Source organism: Xyrauchen texanus, chromosome 25 (assembly GCF_025860055.1).
Source record: "Xyrauchen texanus isolate HMW12.3.18 chromosome 25, RBS_HiC_50CHRs, whole genome shotgun sequence".
Lineage (NCBI taxonomy): Eukaryota > Metazoa > Chordata > Actinopteri > Cypriniformes > Catostomidae > Xyrauchen > Xyrauchen texanus.
This window is the reverse complement of record NC_068300.1, coordinates 23,364,970-23,385,556: the sequence shown is the minus strand read 5'-3', so window position 1 is coordinate 23,385,556 and position 20,587 is coordinate 23,364,970. Positions and strand designations below refer to the sequence as shown.

At 37.5% G+C, this 20,587-nt stretch overlaps 1 protein-coding gene across 1 annotated transcript in view; it reads right to left on the bottom strand.

Annotated features, from left to right (window-relative positions):
- The window catches only part of LOC127618668 (ephrin type-B receptor 2-like), a 118,211-nt gene that overhangs the window by 73,457 nt on the left and 24,167 nt on the right, over nt 1–20,587 (bottom strand). The window contains exons 2-3 of the mRNA XM_052091255.1: nt 18,913–18,977; nt 14,196–14,880 (exon numbers count right to left, since the gene is read on the bottom strand). Coding sequence (XP_051947215.1) covers nt 14,196–14,880; nt 18,913–18,977 — 750 coding nt within the window. The remainder of the gene's footprint in view (nt 1–14,195; nt 14,881–18,912; nt 18,978–20,587) is intronic.

Sequence of the window (20,587 nt, the reverse complement as noted above, 5' to 3'; positions counted from 1 at the left end):
CCCGCTCTGCAGGCAAAACTACTAGCGGTTTAATACGCTACAGCTCCCCTGGTGAGCTGCACTGATGGGACACATTCCACACAGACCGGCACCGCCGCTCTGTCGTTCCCTTCCCACTATGTGCTTATATATTACACAAACACTGACCCGCATTCTTGCCGGCCAAATCTTATTTCCCCACTCATAAGGGCTCCCCCGGGTTCCCCCTTAATTCTCTGGGGCTCATACAGTGGATGCTTGGCGCGCCTACGAACTACGCTTATATGCACTCTAGTCACGCCCTTTTTGGCGGGCTTTGATGCAGTGAGCGCGCGGACGCCTCTCACTGGATGCGAGTTCGCCCAAGCTCGTCTATAGGCTGCAGCAGTTGCCGCAGAGCAACCAATGAGCTCGCTAGCTAGCCCGCTCAAGGTCTGCAGCTGCCGCACTGCGTTGACAATGGATACAAAATTAAGGATAATTTTTTGGCTTCAATATCTCAGAAAAGATGAATCTTTCCCGTAGCGTAAGCTAGCTTACGCAATACTCGTTCCCTCATCTAGAGAGAACCGAGGTTACGTTAGGTAACCGATACGTTTTCCACCATTGAAAGTTCCCCTGAACTTGTATAGCAGGATACGATGTAACACCGCTGCCGCTGTTTTTCTCTTATCTCGGCAGGTGTAAATGCTTTTTGTTTTACAACCTGCCAATAATTGACAGGCAGTATTAAAATGTTCAGCATTTGACTGATACTAAACAAAGTACTGATGTTTATTTAGCTATTTATTTTATTTTTATTTATTCTTTATTTAAATGGTCAGCAAATGACTGATACTGCATATTCAGTACTGATGTTTTTAAGCTATTTGTTGTATATTTATTTATTCTTTATTTTCACAGTGTTCATTTCTAGAATTTGTTGACAATGTATAAAAATATTTGTTTAAGAAAGCAGCCTTCTGAGTACATTTGCATAGTGATATTGGTGCAAAATCAGTGAACAATCCACATAGAAAAGGTCTGTTTTCATTCCAGCTCAAAAATTAACTATATCAGACACCATATTGGTAATCTGTGAATTTTCCCCCTCTAAACTCGGTATCGTATTGGTCTCAAAAATCCCATATCGGGCGGGCTCTACTCCTTAGCATCTATTCTCAATTTGGCTGGGAATATAAGTGCAAAAGTGACCATCCGTTGTTGTAAAAGTTTCTTGCATTCCTTGAATCGATCAAGTTTCAAAGTCTGGGAACAAGAAAATGCTGTGGTTTTTCCAAGAAAGCCTTTCTTTACTCCTCGCCTCGCCTAACACAAGATCTTTATTGGATGATCTCAGAAATTTGGCAATAATTGATCAGGCCTGTCTCCCTCTACGGATCTCCGCACCGGAACCCTGTGAGCTCGCTCGATTTCCATCTTATGTCCTATTATGTTGAGCAGATTCGGAAGGAGCCCATCCAGGAATTTCACGATATCCCGACCCTGTTCGGCCTCAGGATTTCCGACAATATGGACGTTATTCTGCCTGCTACGGTACTCCATGTCCTCCAACTTCTCCCAGATACGCTCCAAATCCACCTTGATCCCCCACTCTTGTAACCATCTCAGAGAACTTCACCTCCATGGCAGTGATCGATCGACGTATCGACACAACGAGATCCTCCAAGTCATTAAAAGTGTTAAAACTAGCAAAGTGCACAGAGCTCGCCGATCCTCTCATGGCGTCATGTGACTCTCCAATTTTATGCTCTTTTTAAAAATACTATTTTAATCAGTGCTCGTACATTTGTTTTCTGAAGTTTGAGCAATACATCAAAATACTGGATGCTTGAATGTCCATGTTTTTCTCTTTTATCAATTCATCAATAAAATCAACAAATTAAGATAAATTCACATTTTTAAGTTGAAATTAATACGAACATGATATATGTTTAGCAACATTGAGGTTAGACTAACAGAATTATTCTGAAAAAATTATAAAATAGAGACTCTGATGTACGTATCCTCTTGTTTAGTTGTACATCTAAACAAAAGGATATGTTGGGAGTGGTGGTGGTGTAGTGGTCTAAAGCACATAACTGGTAATCTGGTAATCAGAAGGATGCTGGTTCAAGCCCCACAGCCACCACCATGTGTCCTTGAGCAAGGCACTTAGCTCCAGGGGGATTGTCCCTGTATTAAGGGCTCTGTAAGTTGCTTTGGATAAAAGTGTCTGACAAATGCATAAATATAAATATACATCTGGTCTTCCACATCTCTTTCTGTCCTTGTTAGAGTCAGTTGTCCTTTGTCTTTGAAGACTGTAGTGTACACCTTTGTATGAAATATTCTGTTTTTGGGCAGTTTCAAGCATTATATAGCCTTCATTCCTCAAAACAATGATTGACTGATGAGATTCTAGAGAAAGTAGTTTCTTTTTTGCCATATTTGACGTAATAATGTCCTTAAGATATGCCAGTCTGTTGCATACTGTGGCAACTCAAAAACAAACAATGTTAAGCTTAATTTAATGAACCAAATAGCTTTCAACTGTGTTTGATATAATGGCAAGTGAAATGGGGTCTGTCTAGATTTGATCAAAAAGTACTTTTTTCAAATAGTGATGGTGCTGTTTTTTTTTACATCATTAAAGTCCTGACTATACTTACAGCTGAATGCCACTTTGGTGAATTAAAGTACCAATTACCTTTCAAAACAGCTAAATCTGTACATTATTCCAAACTTCTGTCCACCAGTGTGTGTATATATACAGTATATTTAATTTAAGATACATTTCTTCACAGAAAACAGTATTTTAATGGCTTCCTGTTCAGTTGACAATACAATTGCCATTTTTTTTTAAAGGTTTTTGAAGAGTTTTCTATTATGTGCAGCAAAATCATTTTACATTATTTAAAAAAGTATGAAAGCTTATGACCATACCCTTTTCTGAATAGCCATGGGTATGCGCAATACAAAAAATATAATTTTCTTGTCTTGTTTTCTAAAACCCGTGGTTGAGAACATAGATAAAAAATACAAAGACAAAAACAGATGAAACACTGTAAATCCAATTTCAAAAGCACCTACTTCAGTCAGTGGGCTGGTTTTGACTGGGTTGACTGCAGGTTTGGGATTCAGCCCCATTTCACAGCTGCACAACAGAGTCCTTACATGCCTATTTCTTTCTGCCCCCCAGCACGGCCCTTTTGTCACCCATTTAAACAGGTGTGCCAGTGTGTGAGCACAGCTGCAGATGGGCAGCCCATTTTAAGCACCATTCATGTCCCCATGTAGGTCAATTAGCTGCAGTTTGACATGTTGGAGGTCTTTGACTTTTCCAAATTAGCTCTGCAACACCGAACACAACACACCCTAACCTTTCTCATAAGTGTAATCATTACCAAAGGGATAGTTCACTCAAAAATGAAAATTCTATCATGACTTCCTCACCCTCATGTCATTCCAAGCAGTATTATTTTTCAGAAACTTTGAATTATGTTGAAACTGCTCTTTTTTCCATACAATGAAAGTAAATGGTGACTGAGGATGTCCATCTCTAACATTTTGCAAAGCTCCTTTTGTGAATAAAAACATATGAAATAATGTCAATCAGATTTATAACCACATGAGGGTGAGTAAATAATGATAGGTTTTTTGTATGAGAACTATCCCTTTAAAATCTATACTAAGCTAAAAAAAAGAAACATTTCAACTTCAGTATATGGGCAAACACAAAAGGAAACAAAAAAAATCCCTTCTAGTTGACCTTTTTTTTTTCTTTGCCTGGCCAGTGAAGTGCTATTTCTTTTATGGTGATGTGTGAGGAGGAGAAGCTGACAGCCCTCGTTTTCATGACATTGCCTGGCCAGTGAAATCTGATGGATGAGCACTGGACTCCTGAAGGGTCTTTGATCAATGAGCCCCTCATCGATGACAACAGGACACCTGCTTCCCATCAAAGAGATGAGGGTCAGGCAGCTCCGGTGTGGACATCCAGCTCTCAGCATTGATTAACCCTGTTCTCTACTCAAGCCTCATCTATTATCTCACTACAGATGTTCACGTCTCTCAGAGAGGCAGGGTTTTGTGTGCGCAAACTACAGATGTTGTATTCGCTAGAACTTCATTATAATACTTACATGTAATTATTATTTTAAGAGACAATTCACTGAAAATTTTAATTCTGTTGTCATTTACTCACCCTCATGTTGTTCCAAATCTACATAAATTACTTTCTTTTTTGGAACACAAGGGGAGAAATTCTGAAGAAGGTTGATGCTCCTCTGTTTTTTTTATATACAATGAAAGTGAATGGTGCCTGAGGCTCTCAGTTCCTAACATACTTTCTAATATTTATTTTGTGTTCCACAGAAGAAATTATGAATTTGTATATTTGGGTGAACTATCACTTGAAACTGGTTGAAACTGGTACAGCCCAAAAATGGTCATATTTTGATTTTAATGCAAAAGGCAACACATTCAGAGAGCTCAAATTCAAACTTGCCCTTATCGAAAGCCTAACATCTTTAGACACAAAGGTCAGCTCAAAAACAATTTGCTTCAATGCACACTCGAGTACACGCTGAGCACATTTGGCTTGAAAGCCTCCAAAGAAAACACATGGTGGAATGGTTTTATAATCTACAAAATACATGACATACATACATGACATAATCTAACACTGAACAGAAAAGGGGCATACACACTGATCTATATAGATCAGTGGGCATACACCATAAGCCAAAAAAACCTGCACACTCTAATTCAGTTGCATCTTAAAAAATAAATGCATGCTCAATATAGATAAATAGATCAGGACACATGAAGGGTTTTTTTACAGCAAGGAGAGAGATCAAAGAGCTGATGCAAGTCTAGTAAGACAATCAATAACAATCATTGTCTTACGTGTAACAACCCATCAAGTAAGTACCTCTACTGTCTCTAGTGAAACTCAATCATTCAGCTGCGAAAAGCTAAATGTAAGAGTTTTTTTGTTTAAAAATGAACAAATTGCCATTATTGATTGAGTACATAGAAAAATCAGTGTTCAAAATCAGTGTCCTTACCCTGATTCAGTACGGTTTGCCAATAAAAATTATTTGTATTTTGAGCTGTCGGGTTGGATTTGGCATGAAATATCTGGCTTATGACATACATCCTTGCGTCACTACGTCATGTCCTTAAAAACATGAAAGAATAACCGGCCGTCATGTGTTCCAGCTGGAGAAACTATGTTCAGTTTAGTCAGTCACAATCACACAGTTCAGGACAGTATCATTGCAGTCTAGATGGATGTTTATCTGTTATCCTTTTGGCAAAGTTGTTATAACCTGCTATAATGCTTGGATATGTTGTCTTGTAGGGATGATGAAGCTTATATATTGCTTGTCACGGTTGTATGAACTGATCATTATTCGTGCTGACCGATCCCGATGTATCTACATTGTCGGGGGAAGTAACTGTGAAATGTTTACTAATATTTACAACTTCTGAATTTGACTTCTTGTAATTGTTATATTGAATATTTAAGCATATTATTTTCATGTATATAATGTTAAAGTATATTTTATCCCTATCATAACTGAATCCTTGTTTAATCTTTTAGTTTACTGTGTTATAGTGTGCATTGCATAGACATTTTATTGTAGTATTACGATTAACTTTCATTATCAAATAAGGCTGTACAATATAATATAAAAATAATAAAGTCTTCCATTGAACTTGTACCAGCCATTTCATGAGGTTCACCACTTTTAGACCGACACTGATTTTAGAGGTGGTAAATTCACTGATTACCGATACAGTGGCCAATATAGTTCTGTGCTGAGTCTAGTGCTGATCCATGATGGAATTTTCAAAGCAGGCAAATAAATCAGTATTGAAAGATCAAGCCAATAAAAAGAAATGCCTTGGGTCTAAATATCATGTTTTATTATATGTTTTTTGCTGGTAATTATGCTCCCTTACATAGCTGATGTCCTCTCCCTGATGTCTTTAAATAGTCTAGATAACTACTGTTCTGTTATAATCTTTCTGTTCACCAACTCAATACTTGCCAACACAACAAACGAACGGAACAAATGACGTAATGCCAGTTACAGACTATGATCACTGCAAACATTTATAAAGTAATGGAGGGCCCCATTCAATGTAGTAACATCTACTCACCAAATACAGTATTTGTAGATGAACTCCATCTTCCACTGCTACATTGTGTCAAATTTACTTATGATCCTGTCGTTCAAACTTTCACATGTTTTTAAAACTTCCAATAACTTATTCCATTGATATTTTGGCCTATTTTGTAAGTTTTTCTTCACCTGTCAGTTAACCACAACAGGCTTGATACTGAATACTGATAATGACTGGATATGAACACGGAAGTTGGCAAATTTCATTTAGCTTTCAATTGTCCTTTTTTGGACGCTGTTTGAACAGAACCAGATGATGTTGTGTCACTTGAATATTCATTTTGATTGGTCAGTTTTCTAATGACAGGAGGCTTTTTTCATCTGGCATTCATACAGATTCATAAAATAATTTAAACTCACCTGGCTACTGGACGTGAAATAAAAATAAAAAAAGGCACCTGAGTTGTGCATGCTAGTAGGTAAATTGATTAAAACAACAGATAATTGTATCACTTTTGTTGTGACGTTCATTTTGAATATTTGAGGAGGCTCAGTCTCCCTTGCCCCCTCTGACGAGCCGTCACTGACAAAAAGTCCTCATTCACCAGCAGTGGTATCCTCTTAAAGGTTTGTAAAGGATTTGTTTGTCTCTAAAGCTGTAAAATCACTTATGTTTTAGAAGCTCTGAATCCACTGATATTGTAAGTTTTTTGTCTATCCAAACATACAAAAATGGATTTGTAAACATTACATACAAATATCTAATATAACATAATAATTCTAATGATGTATATATATACTGTATATATATATATATATATATATATATATATATATATATATATATATATATATATATATACATACATGTACATACATACGTTCATGCATATGTGTGTGTGTCTGCATGTATGTATGTATGTATGTATGTGTATATATATATATATATATATATATATATATATATATATATATATATGTACATATGTATGTATATGTACATTTTATTGTTTTTATGCATAGACAAATGCTTTTTCATAATAACAACACTGATTCGATTTTTTGTATTGTTCGCTTGCAGCATCTTTCCATTCATCGCTGTGGTGAAACAAATTGAAATACATCCTGCGACATAGGAACAAATAAGGTTGCAATGACCTCCCTGCAGCAATGTGCTGCTGAGATTGGATTAGAGCTGTAACTGATAAAGTCAGTCCTGCAGACAGGCTCCAGCACCTCTCTATTCTTCCATTCAAAGTTCATCTTGGGACTTCCCAGACCACACATTCACTCCTATATATGATTACATCCAGAGACACATTCAATACCTATGTTAGGCTAAATATATCATATGCCTGGTATTCTCTAATCATTATCTAGGTGATGACATGGAAGCAGGCAAGGTGATCCTTTTATACCTCTCTCTGTATTTCAGAAAAATAACTGAAGTCATGAAAGTTATGTAAACTGATGAGGTAAAGACGAACTGCCCACTGTGACCTCCATTTGCTGAATATGAAACGTGTTATCTCAATATGATTTATAGTGTATGTACACCCATCTGAACACATTATCCAGCTAATAAAATACATGAAACCAAAGCTTTTAAACAGCAGTCGTGTTTCACAAAGGTCACAAAGTTTTCTATGTTGCCTTTTATCCGAAATTGTCCACCGACATTGAAAGATGAAATACATTTTTCAGTAGACATCCATTGAAGGATAGCAAATATAAGCACTTCTGAGTTACATAATAAATAATACACAGTCTTGATTAACTGTAAGCTTTTTGCTTTGTAATTACACACCATCAAAGCAAAAATTGGATTGTAGGTACTCCCTAGATAATAAAATACCATATACAAACTACAAGATAACAAGATAACAAAACCATTACCCCTAATTGAGAGTTCAACATACTAAAATAAATGCACATTGCAGCATTCCATAGAGGAATTATTGATTTTAGGTCAACACAATATACACAATATAAGTATTCAGTCAACATTCATCTTGTTTTAAGGTATAAGCGAGCATGACTAGAGGATTTGGCGGCAGTCCAGTTCCATTCAGTAAAATTAAACAGTGTCAGATTAAATTTCACTATTTATAATCATTACACGTTAATACAACCAGAAACTGAAGCATGAGGACTATGTAATTACTTATGAAATGCAATCTAGAGGGCCGGTGAATAATATTCATCACGGGCAAGAGCACAAACCCACGCTTGAAAGACAGCAAGAGGACTGAAGTGCATATAGTATCTGGAAAAGAACGGAGAGGGTAGGAAGGTCGGGCAGGATTAAGTGAATTAATGCGGCCACTATAATTACTTATTAAATAGGTGTGGGTGAGTCTCGGCTCTTGACTGTAGAGAGAATATTCCTGGCATAAGACAGATCTAAATGCTATTTCCCAAATTGTGTGGTCAGGCTGTTCCTATAATTTTGGATTCATGTTCATTCATATTTCAACGAGTAAATATAAGGAAGGGCTCAACAGTAAAGATGGTACAATGGCCCGAGGCCTGTGTGATACATTTTTGGCTCAGTTGACGGAATTGTCACTTGATTTTTGGGCCAGTGCGGTGTTGTCAATACAACTTAATTGTATTGATTATATACAGTACATGTGTTTTAATGCCTTGCAAACTTAAATATTTGCATTCTTGAGCATTGAACATTATTGTTGTAAGTTCTGCGGGTTTCAATTCGTCACCAAGGTAAATTTATTTAGGTGGCCATCATAGTAGAAGTTTTGTTGGGATTGCAATAATGAATAATGATATTCTTGGAAATACTAGTAAGAATGGATCAAAAACTATAAAAATGTCATAATTTTCCAACAAAAGCATGGATTAGGAAATCCTTATTGTTGAGCCCTGTAAGGTCATTGGAAATATGTATCCACTGATTAAATCATTTACATAGGCTTTTGACGTTATACCTCCCTATAAAGCATCCAGTAATGTACCATTGTTCCGATTTTCTACCATAACACATAACATGTTACAATTTAACAGAATTACATGTTAAGCTTGCTATCAATTAGACCATTATGTCCCTACTTTCTTTAATGAATATTGCTACTGCATATTTCCTTCAGGGACGTAAGTTGGAACTCATAGATCCATTTGTCTACATGCAGTCCTCGCTTAACAACCACAGGGAGATTCATTAGTTTTTGAATGGACTCGCCATGGAGGGCAGCATTGAAGCATCCACCCAGCTCCCCCGCACACTCCAAATTAGTCAATTAGGCATGTCATTAAAGTGGTGGCAGCAAGGAGGATTAACACCAAGGGAAATAAAAGAGACTGTCTGCCTTGTGCTCGCTCAGGATATTGCCGATTTCCAACTATCAGCTGCTCCAGATGGGGGGATATTAGTAATTTAGATTCTGTCAACAGTACCCAGGAGTACTCTGCCAAATTCACTCCCACATTGCAACCGTGCTCTCCTTGAATGTAATCATATCTGTCGAGTGCTGAGTGAGGATGGAAAAAAACACCTTTTTCCTTCTAAATCGCTCTATTCATTCAAACCTATCTAGGCAGCATTACTGTACATCTGAGTGGATTCTATTCATTACTGGCCTCTTGTGCTCTCAGAAACTGAACTACTTCCATGTCAAATCATGCAAGAAAAACTCCATAATCTTGAGTTATGATAGCAGTTTTGAAGGATTGGTTCACCCAAAAATGATATTCTGTCATTATCTACTCACACTCATGTTGTTCCAAACATGTATGATTTAAATTTTGGAGAGCATCCTGGCCACTCTTTTTGTAAGTGAATGAGGACTGGGCTGTTATTCACTATTAATCTTCCCCTCCAGTAAGCTGTTAAAGGGATTGTTCATGCCATCCCAGATATGTATGACTTTTTTCTGCAGAACACAAACAGAGATTTTAAGAAGAATATTTCAGCTCTGTAGGTCCATACAATGCAAGTGAATTGTGAACAAAAATGTCAAGCTCCAAAAAGCAAATAAAAGCTGCATAAAATATATCCATATGACTCCAGTGTTTTAATCCATGTCTTCTGAAATGATCAAATCAGTTTTGAGTAAGAACAGACAAAAACTCCTTTTCTCTGTACACCTTGCCATTGCAGTCTCTAGACACGATCATGATTTCAAGTTCGATTACACTTCCTATTGCTTGTAGCAGCACAGAGCACTAGATGGCGCAAGGAAGTATAATCAAACTTGCAATCATGATCGCCAAGGAGACTACAGATATCAAGATTTATAGTGAAAAAGGAGCTACATTTTGGTCTGTTTTCACCCAAAACTGATCTGATCAATTCAGAACACTGATTAAACCACTGGAGTAGTATGGATTACTTTTTTGCTGTTTTTAAGTTCTTTTTGGTCACAATTCACTTGCATTGTATGGACCTACAAAGCTGAGATATACTTCTAAATATCATCATTTGCATTCTGCAGAAAAAAGAAAGTCTGGGATGGCATGAGGGTAAATTATGAGAGAATTTAGATTTTTTTGGGGTGATCTATCCCTTTAACCATTTCAACTGGATAATTGAGTCATTGAGTTCAACTTGAGTCTGATTCATGAATGAATAATTTAGACCAGTTTTGACAACTGGATCAACTGATTCAGATATGACAAAAAAAAAGAAGAAAAAAAATAATTTACCAACTGGACATTGCTACTCCTCTCAAGAACTCTCACAAACATACAAATAAGAGCTAGAGGCAGATATCAAATTGCTTCAAAAGACTTATAAAGCACACAGGTTGTTGAACCCCTTTTATGGTTCTTTTTTGTAATTTTGACGAGAGTTGACAGAAAAAAAGGGTCAGGATATTCTTCAAAGCTTCACTTTTTGTGTTCTACGGAAGAAATATAGACATACAGGTTTGTAACAAACAGTAATGTTGAGAAAATGATGAAAGAATATTCATTTTTGGGTGAACTATCCCTTTAAATGTGATTGTGTATTTGTGTGTGCAATGCATTTAGTCTGAAATAACACTGAGTGTGACTGAAGAAAACTGCTGCACATGGACAGACATAGGCAGAGATGAAGTCACAATGGCCTGATTTCTTTCAACTGGCTTTCATAAGCTTGAGTGGGAAGGCCAGTGAATGTGTTGTACATACAGGTCAGCTCTCAATAGTGACGTGTGTGTGTTTGTGTGCATTCAGGGGGACATTATACTGTCCTTCCTCTCTATCATTACATAAATACACATCAAAATTAATATAAATGATATACACTTGCGGTCAAAAGTTTGGAATAATGTACAGATTTTGCTGTTTCGGGAGGAAATTGGTACTTTAATTTACCAACGTGGCATTCAACTGATCACAAAGTATAGTCAGGCCCTTACTGATGTAAAAAACAGCACCATCGCTATTTTAAAAAAGTAATTTTTTATCAAATCTAGACAGACCCCATTTCCAGCAGCAATCACTCCAACACCTTATCCTTTGGTAATCATGCTAAATTGCTAATTTGGTACTAGAAAATCTCTTGCCATAATATCAAACACAGCTGAAAGCTATTTGGTTCATTAAATGAAGCTTAGCATTGTCTTTGGGGGCCTGGGTAGCTCAACGAGTATTGACACTGACTACCACCACTGGAGTCGTGATCCAGGGCATGCTGAATGACTAGTGGTTCTTGCTCTCAATGGGGCACGTGCTAAGTTGTGCATGGCTCGCGGAGGGTAGCATGAGCCTCCACAGGCGGAGTCTCTGCGGTGTCATGCACAACGAGCCACATGATAAGATGCGTGGATTGACGGTCTCAGAAGCCCTGTCCTCCTCCAGCCGGATTGAGGTGAGTAAACGCACCACCACGAGGACCTGCTAAGTAGTAGAGAAAAGGGGATAACAATTTTTTAATTAAAACTAATGTCTTTGTGTTTGTTTTCAAGTTGCCACAGTATGCAATAGACTGGCATGTCTAACGCCCGTTTCACACATACTCCGTTTGCAGTGCGTATGCGGTGCGTATTTTTTTCCGTTCCCATGTTAACAGGTTAGAGCTTTTACACTGCACGCGGATGCAGTCCGTCGATCCGTTCCAGTTGCGGTGCGTATACAGCAGTGCAGCGATCGTTTACAGACCGAGTCTATTTTTGCTGTGCTGCACCGTACAGAATTAAAGTGGCAGCGCATTGTTCACATTAAAATAGACATATATTGTCAAGAAACTGTAATAATTTCATCATATATGCATAATTTCAGTTAATGTGTTCTACAGTTACTAAATTACAGGGTCAAGAAAAACAAAAAAGTATGATTATAGTCCCAAAAGTTGCAAAATGGCATCATATATGATTCGATGGACGCACGATACGTTATGGTTTGCCTTGTGATTTGCCTTGTGATGTCCAACCAGAGAAAGAACATTATCCATCTGTTCGGCACTCATCCGAAAGTACTTTAGGACACTGTAAAGTCGAAGTTCTGAGACAAGCACCAAACTGTCTCCTGCCTCGTTTGACTGAGTGAACCCAAATGCGTCTCGTTCTTCTCCTTCTTAGCAAAAGATATAGCGCGATAGTTTTTCTTCTGTCAACAACTCGAACTACATGTAAAACAAAGAATCACAATGATTAAAATTAATTTTCATACTGTTTCAATGGCTTAAACAATCTCAAAGTTAACGTTTGGATTTAAAATCAAAATTACTAATACATTTTTGATTTTGTGGCACACAGAAACTGCGGATCAGTAGCGCACTGCAAACGCAGCATATGTGAAAGCACTATAGCACGTGCTGCTCCTGTACAGCATACTCACCGCATACGCAACGCATACGCACCGCAAACGGAGTATGTGTGAAACGGGCGTAAGGGTCAATATTAGGTCAAAAATTGAAATTGCCAACAAACTGAAGATTTCATACAAAGGTGTACACTACAGTCTTCAAAGACAAAGGACAACTGGCTCAAACAAGGATAGAAAGAGATGTGGAAGACCAGATGTACAATTAAACAAGAGGATAAGTTTAAGTCTAGTTTGAGAAATAGATGCCTCACATCTCCTCAGCTGACAGCTTCATTGAATTCTACTCGCTCGACACCAGTTTCATGTAAAACAGTAAAGAGAAGACTCAGGTGTGCAGGCCTTATGGGAAGAATTGCAAAGAAAAAGCCACTTTTGAAACAGAAGATCATAAAGAAAAGGTTAGAGTGGGCAAAGAAGTGCAGATATTGGACAACAGATAATTGGAAAAGAGTGTTTGGATCTTAACCCCATTGAGCTTTTGTGGGATCGGCTAAACTGTAAGGCACGTGAGAAGTGTATGACAGGACAGCCACATCTATGGCAACTGCTACAGGAAGTGTGGGATGAAATGCCACCTGAGAATCTGGACAAACTGACAGCTAGAATGCCAAGGATCTGCAAAGCTGTCATTGCTGCGCATGGAGGATTTTTTTAATGAGAAAGCTTTGAAGTAGTTTAAGAAGTTCTGAATTTTTTTTTCCAAATTGTAATAGTCATTTTTCAAGTTATTAATGTCCTGACGCTACACTGTGATCAGTTGAAGGCCACTTTGGTGAATAAAAGTACCAATTTCTTTCCATTAGAGCAAAATCTGTACATTATTCCAAACTTTTGTAAAAAATTTGTAAATTTGCAATTGCATGCATCATGTCTTATGGGAGAGGTTTATTGTGAATTCATGATTTTTTTTTAGATGTTCTTTATTCATCCATATATCTTTTTTAGTGCTTTAGAGGTGCAGATTTCAAACTTTGCTTAAGCTATTTGTTGCAAAATAAACCCCTTTAGGATTATAAAAGACTCCTCAGATTTGTTTCAGGTTTCTGATTACCTTGTCTGGGTTTGATTCATGATAACAACCAGCAGACAGTATGTTATCCTTTATTTAAGTCACAAATATAATTTTAAATGACTGGAACAACCTGACTACATTAAGTTACACCAAAGAAAATAATTTTTACAATTCATGTTAGGTAGAAAAATCTCCTAAAGAAACAACTGCACATTTATACAGTGTGTGCATCAAAACCAGACCAGACAAGATTGGCAAACCTTTAAAGTAAATGAAATGACTCCAAATACAAATCATATTCAATAATCAACAAAACTTACCTGTACACATAGTCCCATTCTCCACAGACTCGTACCCTGCCTTGCACACACAGCGCCCGATAGGTACCAACCACTCCCCATCTCCATTGCAGTACAGTTTAATGGGTACATCCACTTCCTCTCCATTATGTATACAAGTGCCCCGAGCTGACACCAGAGAGGTGCTCTCTGCCCCAGATAAGGTCTCCTGAAAGACGGCCCCATTCTGAATAATTCGGGGGCACTTGCGATAGAAAACCTTCACTGCGATGAGTGACATGCAGCCTCCATAATCCTGAAAGGCCAAGTAGAAGCCATTACGAGACACAGGCCCAAAACTGCGTACTTCTGTGTTGATCTTCATTACACGTCCACCCAAGTCCACCTGGGAGAAGCTCTCATCAGCTGCAATGGTGTCCACCTTGATCCAGGGGTTCTCCATCCATGCTGGATACACCTTGGTGGCTACTTCAGAGTCAGCCTCAAAATAGTAAAGATTGAAGGTCTCCTTGCAGGAGCCAGGAACGTTAGGGATGCTGCTGCAGTCTCGCACAGAGAACTTCATCTCCACATGGATGCGCTGGGCTCCTCGCCGCTTTATGTATTTAGTGCGCACCCAGTTGTTCTGGTTGGCATCAAAGACATTACACACCTGGTAAGTGCGGATGGTGTTCATGTGCTCATCGTAGCCGCTCACCTCTTCCCACTGGAACCAAAGCAAAGATCATGTGTAAATAAATGATGTCTGTATCTATAGTACTACTAAAAGCATGTTTTTTTATGCTATTTGCATATTTGTGGGACATTCATTTTGATTTCAAACCCTTAAAGACACATTTGCTTTGTTCCAAAACCTAGGGAGCTGCCTACGTAGGCAGAATTAAGGTATTATGCTCACATTTTCCATAGTTTTACTACAGTAATCATATTTTAACCATGATATTTGTATGAAACCATAGTAATAATACAGGAAAACCAAATGTAAGGTAACTAAATGCATGTATTTGTGGTTACTATGGTTTTAATAAAATACCAGTTTAACTATGGTTACTACAGTCATGGATTCTACAATATTACTATAGCAAAACCACGGTTTCCAAAAAAATCAAATAAAATAAATAACATTATTCCTACAATATAACTATTGTGAAGCCATGGTAAATATTTTGTGAGGGAACCCAAAATAATTGCAAGAGAACTCAAACCTTTTTGCGAGGGAACATAAAACTATTGCAAGGGGAACGCAAAACTATTTCAGAAAATAAATTCCCTCCCTGTCCTCTGAAGGGCTCTACAATGAAGTTGGAGGAACATTGATCAGAAAAAAAAAAAAAACTTACTGTACTTAATTCAATATTTAAAATTAAAACTTATTAATAAATGAAATTCATCTTATTAAAAATCAACTCTTTTATTTTGATTATTATGATTTAAACTAGCTATTAGCTAATTCTGGTCCAATTACTTTTAATTGTGCATTGTCCCTGTAAAAATAAACAATAAAAATGAAAATGAAAATTTTTATCATAAGCTTAGCCATATGCCAAATATGTAAATCTCCACAGAAACCAATGGACTCTTTTCACATATCTGGGCTTGGAATGAGAAAAGTAAATGATAGTGGGTAAATGGAAGCGAAATATAGCGGTAAAGGGAAGACTACTAGTGATGGATTGTTCGAGTCAGCTCTAAGAGCCGGCTCTTGTAGGTGAACATTGGGAGCCAGCTCACATATCAGAAGAGCCAAATCTATTTATAAAAATCTATGATGTGAATAATCAAAAGATATGAATAATCAAAAGATTTAAATGAATAGAATTAACTACTTCAAAGAACAAAAAAAGGAATAAAATAATATAGGCCTAAATGCTCAAGCGCACACACATTCGTTCGACCGTCTGCTCAGACTAACAGCCTTACCTGTTGTTCCTGTCAATCAGACACGCAGTGTCAACCAATGAACCAAAGATGCGTGAGGGAGGGTGGATTGTTCAGATTGTATTAGTTTTGAATTGTTACAAATGTTACACCTTAAATGCACATGTAATAGCATCCTTCTTTTTTACATTTATTTAAATTTGTGAGATGCTACAGTTTTGCAAATTGGTATTTATTTTTCTTTGATATGTTGCAATATTCTATTATGCTGTTCAGACTGTGTTAGTTTTGAATGGTTAGATTTATTTTAACTTTGTTTATATACAATAAAAAGTTATAATTTAAATGCAAATGTTTAATGGCGTTCTTTTTCATAACAAACCATCCATCCATCCATCCATCCATCGTCAACCGCTTATCCTGTGTACAGGGTCGCGGGGCATAACAAACCAATGTATTTTTAAATACATTGTGGTTAAGGTAGTATGATTTCATTTAAGAATTCATAAGAATTGTTTTAACACCAATTATAGTCAAACTACTGCAAGCTGTTTGACTTGAAAAAATACAAAATATATATATTTTTTTAAAGAGCCTTTTGGGAGCTAAAAGAGCCAACTCTTTTTGGTAAGCTGAGCCGAACGAGCCAGCTCACTGAAAAGAGCCGGAATGCCCATCACTAAAGACCACATAAAATATTAATATTTGCTTACCCATTTCAGCAAATAAAAAAATCCACTATTATGCTTTCACAGCTTTCCAAAGAATAAAAAAATAGAGACAGTTGATTACAGCTATCAGAGGAGAGAAAGATAGTTCAGCAGTTGTATTAGAAACCTAATCGCAGCTGTGGTAACTCTTATTTTTTAAATGTATTTCAGGGTAATATATTTAATAAAAATTCCCAGTATAAAAAAGTTTGCCAGATTTCAATGCTAAATAAGATGGAAACGCGTCATCACAGTCTGTAAAAGGGCCCATTGTTACCTAAGTATCCCATGCTTAGCATTTTTTTGTATAGTGCACAAAGTTGCAGCCAACAGTACATTCAGAAAGTATTCAGATCCCTTCATTTTTTTCCACATTTTGTTGTTGCAGTCTTTTGCTAAAATGCTTTAAATATTTTTTTTCACATCAATCTACATTCCACACCCCATAATGACAAAGCAAAAAACTGATTTTTGATAACTGCAAATGTATTAAAAAGAAAAAACTGAAAAAGTATTCAGACCCTTAACTCAGTACTTAGTTGAAGCTGCTTTGGCAGCGATTAGAGCCTCAAGTGTTTTTGGGTATGATGTGACAAGCTTAGCACACCAGGATTTGGGCATTTTCTGCCATTCTTCTCTGCAGATCCTCTCAAGCTCCGTCAGGTTGAATAAGGACTGTCGGTGGACAACCATTTTCAGGTCTCTCCAGAAATGTTTGATTGGGTTCAAGTCCTGGCTCTGCCGGAGCCACTCAAGGACATTCACAGAGTTGTCCCTAAGCCACACTTGCATTATATTGGCTGTGTGCTTAGGGTCATTGTCCTGTTGGAAGGTGAACCTTTGGCCCAGTCTGAGGTCCTGAGAGCTCTGGACCAGGTTTTCATTATGGATATCTCTGTATATTGCTGAGTTCAGCTTTCCTTCAACCCTGACTAGTGACCCAGTCCCTGCCGCTGAAAAAACACCCGCAGCATGATGATACGACCATCGTGCTTCACCACTGGGATGGTATTGCACAGGTGATGAGCGGTGCCTGGTTTCCTCCAGACATGATACATGGAATTGAGACCAAACAGTTCAATCTTCATTTCATCAGACCAGAGAATCTTGCTTCTCACAGTCTGAGAGTCCTTTAGGTGCTTTTTTTATGTCTTGCACTGAGGAGAGGCTTCCGTCAGGTCACTCTGCCATAAACCCCAGATCGGTGGCGTGTTGCAGTGATGACTGTACTTCTGCAAGTTTCTCCCATCTCCACACATGAACTCTGGAGCTCAACCAGAGGGACCATTGAGTTCTTGGTCACCTCTCTTACCAAGTCTCTTCTCCCCCGATTTGGCCAGCTCTAGGAATAATCCGGGTTGTTCCAAACTTCTTCCATTCAAGAATTATGGAGGTCACTGTGCTCTTGGTAACATTCAATGCAGCCAGAATGTTTTTGTAGCCTTCCCCAGATCTGTGCTTCGACACAATCATGTCACTGAGCTCTGCAGGCAGTTCCTTTGACCTCATGGCTTGGTTTGTGCTCTGATATGCATTTGCAGCTGTGAGATAGGTGTGTGCCTTTCCAAATCATGACCAATCATTGAGTTTGCCAAAGGTGGACTACAATCAAAGTGTAGAAACAGAGAAATGGGATGCACCTGAGCTAAATATATAATACTTATGTCAATGTGTTATATCAGTTTTTTATTTTTAATAAATTTGAAAAGTAAAAAAATATCATGTTTTTGCTTCATTAAGGATATGGATCGTAGATTAATGTGAAAATTGTTTTTAAAAGCATTTTAGCATACGCCTGCAACAACAAAATGTAAAAAACTTCCTGAATGTACTGTATGTAGACCATTCCGAAGCAGACCCTTTTGAGGTTCCACCCCTGTAAGGATGCTGCCTTAGAAGGCAACTAACTATTCAATGTCAGGCAGAAGACAGCTAGGCAGCTCATTCGGTTTTGGAACAGACCCAATATGATAGCTAAGCCTAAAATATTCAGTAGTGAGACAAATGACATTGATTGCTTTAAAGACAATCTAATTGGGAATTCAACTTCTATTTTCGACAAAGCACCACATGAGTCATGATGAATTTGTGCATTGAATTATTCAGTTTACACTAGGTCTGATCATCTAAATTATTTCAATGAGCCTCACCCCCAATGATGGATATATCGTCCAGCCCAGCTCAGCCGTTGCCGTCGTTGAGTCCATCAACACATCTGAAAAGGAATGCATGTCCAAAAGCTGTAAGTTTAAAATGCCTACTAACTTAATAATGCAGCCAAGAGTTTCTTACTGCACGTTTAAGCATTTATGATGTCATTGTTCTTCAAGTCTCTTAACAGTAATTATGATGCACAATAGGATAGCTTTTCTGAATGTTAAATGAAGGATGACTCACACTGTGCAATTCAGAATAACGGTTGCACATTTCAGAGAGATAATAGCTCTCTATTTTTGACTCATATTGTTAATCAAATATTACAAATGGCCATTACGAGATTGGAGGTGTTATCCATCATAGATGATAGATCACATCATGTTCCAACATCTGCTTCCCTTCACATCTAGTTCGTAATTGCTCAGGATGACAAAGGGTGCCTTTCTGTTCATTACAGCAAGTAGGACAAAATTGTTTGGAAATGCACTTCTGGTCTGACATTTTCAATTATTTAGCCAGGCACAACTAGTTACTGTGAGAATCAGTAAAAGTGGAACTCTAGTCTACCATGAGTTTTCACAGGGTGTTTTAGTGCAAAAGATTTGTGGTACAGCTTTAAAACTGTCCCAAGAAAGAGGTGAAACAATTACAAATGTTGGCAGTAAATCATGTAGGAATAAAGGGATCATATTTAGCACTACTAGCATCACAAAATGGAATTACACACTTCAGGTTCAATCCATCTCTAAAAGATTTGAGTGGAGTCACTCAAATGTTTATTTCTAAATAAACAGACTAAACCTCATTATTTTTTAATGTGTACAGCTGCTGTGGCCAATTTGGTAAAATATTCAGAAAGCACAAGAAAGGGAACTTTTTTGTGTGTGCAAATATTTACAGTAAAACCATCTCTCTAGGGCTGTAGTACTGTGTATGACAATTTAATTTTATGGATATAATGTAAGAAAAGTGACTGAGCATTTGTATTTTTTTATGTCTTGAGGGATGATTATCACATATGGGAGTCCCACTAGGGCAAATGGGCCTCAGTCAAGTCAACATTAACACATCCAGCATGGCACACAGACTCCCTGTGGCATTTATGAATCGGCATTTGGCGAGTAGCAAGAGGACTTCCTGAGATCGACGCCAGAAGCCCTGTGACACACAATCCTGGGATCCCTGTAAACACTGGCTCAATACAGCCTCAGCCATTAAGTGTCTCATTTATATTTCAGCAGTTTCTGCAGCCCAGGGGCAACCGAAGATATTTCTCTCAGGAACAGCCATTGCTGCGTGTTCAGTACTCAGAATGTAAGAATTTGATGTGGCTCTACCAGAGTATTATTGTTGTTAACGAAAAATAAAATGTTCAATAATATGGTAGTAAACAATACATTGTATTCTAAAGCCGATTTTTGTATCAACTTATCAATGATTAACTCTTCTGCCACAAGAATGTACTGCATTTGAATTATCTGAATATTTTTTATTTTATATATACAGGTCCTTCTCAAAAAATTTGCATATTGTGATAAAGGTCATTATTTTCCATAATGTAATGATAAAAATTAAACTTTCATATATTTTAGATTCATTGCACACCAACTGAAATATTTCAGGTCTTTTATTGTTTTAATACTGATGATTTTGGCATACAGCTCATGA